The sequence below is a fragment of the Aplysia californica genome, unplaced genomic scaffold, assembly GCF_000002075.1.
Source record: "Aplysia californica isolate F4 #8 unplaced genomic scaffold, AplCal3.0 scaffold00538, whole genome shotgun sequence".
NCBI classification, from domain to species: Eukaryota; Metazoa; Mollusca; class Gastropoda; order Aplysiida; family Aplysiidae; genus Aplysia; species Aplysia californica.
In genome coordinates this window covers 431,505-440,946 of record NW_004797808.1, presented here as the reverse complement: position 1 = coordinate 440,946, position 9,442 = coordinate 431,505, and the positions used below count along the sequence as shown (strand labels likewise).

Here is a 9,442-nt window from a genome sequence, read left to right as displayed (position 1 = left end):
TGTGTGTGTGTGTGTGTGTGTGTGTGTGTGTGTGTGTGTGTGTGTGTGTGTCTTCATAAATACAGTATTTCAAATAGAAAACAGAACCATCTCATAGACTACTTGTTCAATTGTTTGTTTGAGTACAGAGAATCACATCGACACAATAATGGTCAATTAGTGCTGGGCAAAAGTAAGACAGCCAGACAGAGACAAGAACAGGAAAGTAAAGAAGTAGCACATATCAGTGGTGCCCTCCAACCACACATTTGCAGACAATATTTGCTAAAACAGTAATTTGTTTAACATACCTGGTAACTGCTCCCTAGGGATATCTTTGCGATATGAATAGGCCAAGTCTTTGAATATCATCAGTCCACACGCATAGCAGACAGGCGTGTTGATTCCATTGGTCAGTCGCATTTGGTCTGAGTCAAAAGCAACAAAGAGAAGTTAGGCCGCCTGTTTGTTTAATTTTAGTGTGTTTCTTTGGTTAAGTGTTTTATGGCGCTTGCAACTATATCAAGTCATATAAGCGCACGGTACACACAGAACATTTTCAGTTGGTATGAAATTTTGAATTTTGCGCGGGTGGCGGCCAAAGCCTACTCTTATTGATTTTGCACTACCAAGGGATCTTCAACGTGCGCAACTTGCACATGGGACCTCTGAGATTTTTCGTCCTTGTCCGAGAAAGCTAGGTGTTGATCTTACCTACCATAAGATCAGGGGTGTGGCAGAATGACAGCAGTAAGAAGGAGCCAAGGAGTAGCATTAGAAAGGCTGCAGAAAGAGTCAGGAGCCCAGAGGAGGGGGCAAAGGAGGTGAGGGGGTGCCCAGGCAGAAAGTGGAGATGAAAGCAGACGGCAGAACATTGTTAGAGAGCAGGAAAGGATTTGAAAGGAACAAATGTAAGAGAAGTAAATTTTCCGTTACCATCCGAATTCAAACCCGGGACCTATTGAATGAGAGGCGAACACCTTAACCTCTAGACCACGAGAGCCCCTCTTTTGAGTCTGTTATTGCTTGTTTGCTTGTTTAAGTAAAGAGAATCATACCAACACTATAAGATAATAAAGAGAACTTAAACCAATCTATTTGTCTATTTCGAGTCAACTTGTTGTTTGTTTGTTTGTTTAAGTACAGAGGGTTACAACAACACAGTAACTGTTATTTAGTGCTAGGTAAAAGCAAGACTGACAGACAGAAACAACAGAAAGAGAGTAAAAAATAATATCGACCTACTAGTAGTACTATCCAACCACCTACCTGTTTGAATTTAAATAATGAGAAATGCAGCTAGCTTCGTTGATACTATGATGAACTACGACATGGATATCCCTGGTAAATATCGTTCATTTGAGCAACATAATTTTTATCATTCTTGAACTGTGGCTACCACAGGACAAATCATTACATTCCTCTTACATTCTTCCATTTGAGAAATGGATTAAAATGCTATGATAAATCAGAATTTATTAATCTCACACAACAGGTAATCCGCACGATGGTCAAGCATGACACCACTTGGGCAACTGACAAGCCCTATCCTAATAGTCAAAGGATGTTAATTTCCAGGGAGAGAGATTTCTTACTCAAGATTTCTCACTCTGGCTCCACGACAAATCCCCTCAAAGTGACATAAAAAGAAATCTTTCAAAAATAAAAAATAGTCAAAAAGTAAATCTATTGCTGTTATCTTTTTCACATTAAAGAAAAATAATCCCAAAAATGTCAAATTTAATCACCAAGAACTGAACAAGAACTTAAGCATGAGAGACAGACACCTTAACTTTAAACTATGGCACCTTTTTTATTAGACTCTCCCCCCCAGAAATATCAGAATAGTGTGCAAACAAAACACACAACCACTCCATTATTCATTATTCTGTCCACCACTACCCCTCTCTGAGTCCATCTACTTGTGCATGCATATGTATTCTCTCATGATCTACTTAGGCATGGATATTCTCTCCTGACCTAGCCTAGTTATGCATGGGTATTCTCTCCTGACCTAGCCTAGTTTTGCATGGGTATTCTCCAGTGATCTACATATGCATTTGTAGTATTCACTGACCTACTAATGCATATATGTATTCTGTCATGACGTACTTATGCACACATACTTTCCAGTGACCTACTTATGCATGTGTATTCTCCAGTGACCATCTTGGCCAGGCAGTCAGCCAGGACATCTCGCACAGAGAAGGCTTTGGCCTCTAGGTAGTCCTGGACATAACAGGAAAACACAAAAAGAAAGGAAAAAAAGTCAATTTAATTATCTTGGATGGACATTTTAGTTACAATAGCAAGTACAAGGCATATACACAAAGGAAATATATACTCAGAGATTACATAAAAATCACATGAGACGCAACATCACATGAGACTCAATATCACACCTACACAGATAATCTGACGATCTCCCCATTGCTGGTCACCATGGTAAGTTGTCCTCCTTTTGAGGAAGATATATCACGCCTTGCTTCAGGACAAACCCAGTGACTACTCATCAAAAAATCTTTGACACTGAATCTGCTTGAGATCATTAGTGAGATTGAGCTGGAGCTATCAGGTTGGACAAACCTTGAACATCTACAGGTCTGCTTACCTCGAGACTAAACAACGAAATACTTTTTTTTTAATGTATACTTTTTTAAACATCCCCATTAGCATAATTCAAATCATTTAAGAAGCGAGCCAATCCACACTGAGACAAATACAATTAGGTAGCATAAACACGGCCTCACGGGCACTCGCGGCCTACCGAGCAAGTGGTATCGGTGAAATTGGGGAAATTCAGGCCGCTGTATCTTTGCTCTTTCGCTATAAAACACCAAATGCTATACACCTTGTAAAAGTTCAGCTTTTCCTCGTTTCAACGGTGTTAGTTTTTTATATGTCCCATTATTAGGAGCTGGAGGCCGGTTCAAAAATTGCCAGGCTTGCATTTAAATGCTTCCCGGAAAGATTTATGATCAAATACCGTCTTTTCATAGGCAAAGAAATGTAGAGCTTTGGACGGGCTTTCGCGTGGTATATTTTTGGCCTTTGGCATTTAAATAGAAAGCCTTTAAAAATACCACCAGTTTTCAAAAATCATTTTTTACAAGAAATATGTAATATATCGGCTCAAAAAAGGTACCAATAGAAAGATCAGTTCATTTTTTGAAAGATCAGTTCATTTTCTATTAGAATAAAGTAATCGGCTTGGAGTTATTTTGCACCAATCCTTCCACGAAACTCAGAAAGCACGTAGGGAGCACTCGGTACACTACAGTATAGAGCCGTGTCGCTTGCCAAGGGGGGGGCCAGAGGGGCGTCGGCCAGGTCAGCACTCACTGTTTTTGTCGAAATAACAACAAATCATCGTGTTTGAGGCAATAAAATACTGATTGTAATGATCTTGCAGTCTTGAAAAAAATTAGGCTCCATATCTATGTTATAGCGATTGTACTCTGTTAGTGTGGAGATGTTTGATGCACTTGGTACTCTTTTATTATCTGTCAAACATGGGGTTGCAGCGAGTAAGCAACTTAAGCAAACTTGATCAAATTTTTAAAAGCTAACATTTTTTTTTTAATTGACTGAGATGTTAAAGAATAGTACCAAAATTCTCAGGAGAAATAGGCCTTTTGTATGGAACAGATAAATTTGGCACACAGCTACTTCGAAAGCTAAGTTTCTGGTACCTAATACAAAGTCGCTGCAAAAAGACATAGATACTCAATAAAACTTCTCCTTACATGGAAATCAAACTCAGATCTTCTACATGCGACAACAAAGTGCCAAATCACTGCTCCACAGATGCTGATAGACAGAAACAACAGACATGAAAGACTAAAGGGACTCCATAGAGGCCCCAATCCCACTAAATTATTAGCGGGACAGTCAAACCTGCTCCAACAGCCACCAGTATAAGACAGTCAACTGTACAAATGGCTCACTTCCGATTTCCTCCCTTGTGTATTTTTTACAGCATAATGACACTGTGTAAGACAGCCATCTGTATAATACGGCCACTTTTCTCCTCACCAGTGGGTGACCGTCCTAGACACTTTCGGCTGTAGGCCTACATGTCAAGGCCACTGATGACAACAATAGAGCCTCACCTTCAGAATGGCTGACTCAAAGTGGTTGTCCAAGACTAAAGAGGTCAGGCACTTCTTTCCAAAGTTCATGTCTACAAAAAAAAACAAAAAAAATCATGTTGCAAAAGGAAGCACAACATTCATACCTGGAATCAAAGATCAAGTAAGTCAATGGTAAGTTATTAAACAAAAAGAAAAAGTCCAAACTTCTTTTCAGTGATGAATAATGCTGCTGAACCCATTAATTTTTTTCAGATTTTTTTCCCACATTCTCGTATGTCAACAGAATGCAACATTCACCTCATCCTGCATTAAATGTCCTCTATCATATCCAAGAACCAAAATTAAAAGAAACAATTTTGATATTTATTTGTCGTAACCAAACCAATAACAAAGAAACACAAAATCGTGGCTGTCATTGTTAAACAATAATACCTTAAAATTAAAGCATGCCCTGTCATTTAAAAAGAAAAACCATCAGACTTGCACTATGATGACCAAGGTTCAATCACACTTGCACTCTTTTGAGAGCACCTACCTAAGAACTTTTGCAATAAAAACTGGCCAGGGCAGAGGGTGAATAAAAGTCGTCGTTTCTTTTTACTTCTTTTCCTTCTCACCTGATCTCATCTTAAACGCTAAAAGTCTTCATTAAATCTTAACTCACATAAACAGAAACTTTAACAAAGCTGAGAATATCACTCTAGACAAAAGCCATCCACACACACCTTTGAGCTTGGCTATGCAGCCGTTACAGTCAGCCTTGCGACAACCCCAGTAGGCGTGGCAAAAAGACCTGTAGCAGATTGTGCCTGCCGAAGAAAAAAAAAAGACAAATGTAAATCAATAATGTACAGAACAAAAAGAAATGCGAACAAAAACAAAAACACATACGTCTATCAAGCATAAACACACACACACGCACATACGCACACACACACACACACTCACAAACATACATACACACACACACACACACACACACACACACACACACACACACACACACACACACACACACACACACACACACACACACACACACACACACACACACACACACACACACACAGCTTCCTTCCTTACACATACCTAAAAAAAATAATTTATAACAAACTCAAATAAATAAAATACAGCACCTGCAAACTCAACATGTCTTCAAATATACACACTCAACCTTCCACATGCATGCATATAATGACTCACACACACACATACACACACACACACACACACACACACAAACACACACACACTCACGAACACGTACACACATGCACATGCAAGCACATACACACGCACACACATACATACACATACACACACACACACATACATTGCTGTGGAGGTAGGTCAGCCCCACGCAGGTACTCTGCCCTCCTGTCCGGCATGGGTAGCATACAGCACAGGCACAGGACGTGGTTTTGGTTCAAGGCACACGTGAACGCGGGAGCGTCCGGCATCACTTTAGCATCGGGGTCTGCCTCAGACGAGGAACCTGTCACACAGAAAAATGTCCTTTCCAACATATTTTCCAAATGTTTATACTTACTAACTTACTTACTTCCAAATGTTTAGATTTAGAAAAAGTTTTACAGCACCAGCAACACAAACAGGTCATAAAATTGTCCAAGATTAGAAGTGTTACTAGATAGTAAGATACAAATAAAAGAAGGGGGATACATAAGGACAATAGATGTTCAATAGGAAAGAAGAAGCACACCAAACCACAACACCCCCCAACCTCCCACTTTTCAAATGTATAGTCTATATCGAATATACAGTAGAGTGGGTTTAACTCAGGAGAGCGAAAGAGATGATGACTAGTGGGCAGTTAAAAGATCTTTGGGGCCACAAATTCAAATAAATATCAACGTATTATATACCAATATTTTCAGTATGGTTTGTAGAATACACCTGTAATGTTTATTTATGTATTTTTCAACTTTGGTTCCTGTAAGAGACGATTATGCAACACAGTTTTGATTGGATGCGGATAAAATTTGAAAATAAAAAATTTATAATCTTTGGTGAAACTCAAAAAATATGTTTGCACCTAGTCAAATGATACATCAAAATAACCATAAATGAATATAGAACTGGAAAATATTGAAAAGTTTGCATTTATTTACCTACATTCCATAATATTTGTACATTTTGAACATAACATCCGATATTGAAAAAAAAAAAAAAAATTTATAATCTTGAAAAACGATCACAAACAGAAAAAAACCCGCTCGTATCTTATATGGAATTATTGAGAATTGCATTTGGAATACACCTATACATGTCTTGAGTGGCATTTTTTGTGTAATTTCATCAAAAAGTAGTGATTTTGGGGAGAAAAAAATATTTTGACTATTTAGATCTAGACCTAGATCTAGCACTCAAAAATATTGATTTCTCAATAACAGTGCATTGGCAATATGAGTCCAATCGTATCAATATTATAAAAAAGAGTCCTACACTTCTTTAGTGGGCAAAATAATGATAGATTTTGTTGCGTAAAATTACAAAAACTGGTGTCCGGGCTACAATTTTGGCATCACGATAAAACAAAGTCGAATAAACTACGAAATCGCGTTTCAAAATTGAATCTAAATTTCCGATTTTCAGTGGAAATGCTTGACCCGGAAGTCAACATTATATTATGACCTTTATTTTAACATGGATATGTGGATTGGAATAGAAACCAAGCTCAAATTGAAGATCGGTTCTCGCGCCGCCGGGGGCGGCTTAGCGTACTGACGGCACCTTAGCCGCGCCGCCCCCCACGGCCCGGCGTAGCGAATGAGCTAAACTCAGCATTGTTAATCCGAACACAGACATTTACCTAAATAAAATAGAATCCCCTACTATTTGCTTCACTATTTGAGCAATCTCTCTAAACATGCTTGAACCAATGAAAATCCGGTGGTCTCACGGATTTCAGTATAAGTAAGAGTCTATAGTAAATGGTACCGGTAACCGTATGAGTTTAACGCTCATTTCAACACTGTACTGTTATGAAACAGACAGGACCTCATAAAATCAACGTCCATCTTAGATAGGAACGATGAAAGAAAGCAGAGAGCTAAGAAAAGCTGACGTTCACCTGCAGCGGGCGGGCCAGTGTCGGTGGCCGTAGAGGGGCCGGCACCATCCCCACCACCTCCTGTGACAGCATTCTTGATTGTCGTGAAAACTGAAACAAATGAAATATAGACAAGATAATATAAGATAAAACAAGACAAGACAAGACAAGATAAGGTACGGTAAGATAAGATAGGTGAGATGAGATGAGATGAGATGAGATAAGATAAGACTTTAGTGTTCTCGTGGGAAATTTTTTCATAGTTTTACGGGAATGGTAACACTCTCCTCAGTCAACACAAGTGAGAACGAATTCCAGATCTATACACAACAAAACCAATCTTACTTGTTTCGTTTTTCAATTGTCCTTAAATACAGAACAGAAACTTAATTTTCAGTCCTATCGGAGACGAACATTAAATTAGGAGGTCCCACTTCTTAATTTAATAACCTAATATTGTTGAGAGGGTTATTAAACCGCCCATATTTTTACTAAAAACCTAATTTGTCTACTTTTGTAAAAAAAAATCAAGTTTCTGTCCACTCCGTTCCAAATTCAAACGTCGTCTGCTGGGACATTTCAGTAACCCACTTTCAGCACTTTTTGAGGACCCCCGGGCGAGTGTTGAGTTCCTGCGTGCTGTCGGCATCGCTGACCGTTTATGAAGCCACAGCGCCAGAAGAGAGAGAGAGAGAAATTCAAACGTTCATGTCACCAACCTTGCTGGACGCCAGCCAGGATACCCGTTCCCCCAGACGGGTTCGTCTCACGGAAGTTCGGACACTGTCGACACACCGTAGTAGGTCTGTCAGCAAACACAGTGGAGTTTACATTATGAAACATGCTACAATAAGTTAAGTTATATAGAAAGAGTTTTACAGCACTTGCAACACAATAAAGTCATATAAGTGCTGAAGATTAGACCTGTTACAGCAGAGAAACAATCATAAAGAAGAAAGAGAGATAAGGACAATAGATGTTTGAAAGGAAAGAAAGAGCAAATCACACCAGAGCACCCGCCAACCACCCACAGAGAGAGTTTTACAGCACATGCAACATATTAAGGTTACATAAGTTCTGAAGATTAGAGTGTTACAGGAGAGTCACAAATCATAAAGAAGAAAGAGAAGAGATAAGGATGATAGATGTTCAGTAGAAAAGAAGGAGCAGACCACACCAGAGCACCCACCAACCAACCACAATGCTACAATTAACCCTCCAAGGGTAGCTAACAAGTAGCCTGTGGAGTCAGGGAAATTATGTGATTTCACCATATTATGTTGAGAAAGGCAAACCAAACCAGTAAACGCAATAGGTCTAGATCTATACATAGGAAGTAACGATCAGTTAAGAAGGAATTGAAATATTTAGAGTTCATACAAAAAAACGGGATAAATGAACCGAAATAGTGACTCAGATTACAGCCAACTAAATCAGCTGCAACACCACGGAAGGAAAATAGAGACTACCTTCGAAATTAGAAAGTGGCTCCTTTAAAGTTGAAAGCAAGGGCACTACAAGTAGGAAAAATAGTTACATACATAAAAATCAGTTGCACTACATGAAGAAGAACCAGCGGTCTGCAACTCCTGCGGTCTAGCAGGGGAACGCAAAGATGAAAGAAAAGGAAACTCAAACCCTGTATTAACTCTTTAAGCCTTGAACTTTTCCAACGTTTCCCAGAGGGTTTTTTTCTACAGTCACCCAAACCTAGTGCACTATGTCATTATAACTCCAAAAGCTTGCCTCCAACTTCTAAATAGCGTAAACAAAAGCTTAGTCATTACTAAAAAACTTGGTTTGGGAATAGCTCCGAAAAACAAGCAAAATCTAGCACTAAATAAAACGAAACAGTTGTCACTAGTACTGGATGCTCCCAGCGTCCGATGGGGTTCAAAGAGTTAATTATCTATGTTTATAAGCAAGTACAGATGTATGTCTGCCATTGTAAGCAAAATTTCCACATGGGGATCTGTAAGGAAGGAAACTCAAACCCCAAAAACTGACCTTATTTGTGTGGCCCCGAATATCGGTGTCCCGATACCAAAGAGCATGTTGCCCACTGGGGCAGGCACAGGCTCATCTGATGAGTCCTCTTCCTCATAATCTCTATCTTCATTTTCTTCATCATCATAATCCTCACTACTGTCTTCTGAGTCACAACCTCGAGGATTCTTCACAGGATATAACTGAGGTGGGGGAAGGGGAGGGGGGAAGAGGGAGGAGAGGGAAGAGAGGGAGGAGAGGGAGGGAAGGGGAGGAGAGGCGGGGGAGAGGGAGGAGAGGGAGGGAAGGGGAG

At 39.5% G+C, this 9,442-nt stretch overlaps 1 protein-coding gene across 1 annotated transcript in view; it reads right to left on the bottom strand.

Moving 5' to 3' along the window:
* Positions 1 to 9,442, bottom strand: part of LOC101863768 (E3 ubiquitin-protein ligase CHFR) — a 24,581-nt gene that overhangs the window by 1,831 nt on the left and 13,308 nt on the right. The window contains exons 14-21 of the mRNA XM_005106505.3: positions 9,151 to 9,332; positions 7,863 to 7,948; positions 7,165 to 7,254; positions 5,407 to 5,568; positions 4,799 to 4,882; positions 4,092 to 4,162; positions 2,121 to 2,208; positions 291 to 407 (exon numbers count right to left, since the gene is read on the bottom strand). Coding sequence (XP_005106562.1) covers positions 291 to 407; positions 2,121 to 2,208; positions 4,092 to 4,162; positions 4,799 to 4,882; positions 5,407 to 5,568; positions 7,165 to 7,254; positions 7,863 to 7,948; positions 9,151 to 9,332 — 880 coding nt within the window. The remainder of the gene's footprint in view (positions 1 to 290; positions 408 to 2,120; positions 2,209 to 4,091; positions 4,163 to 4,798; positions 4,883 to 5,406; positions 5,569 to 7,164; positions 7,255 to 7,862; positions 7,949 to 9,150; positions 9,333 to 9,442) is intronic.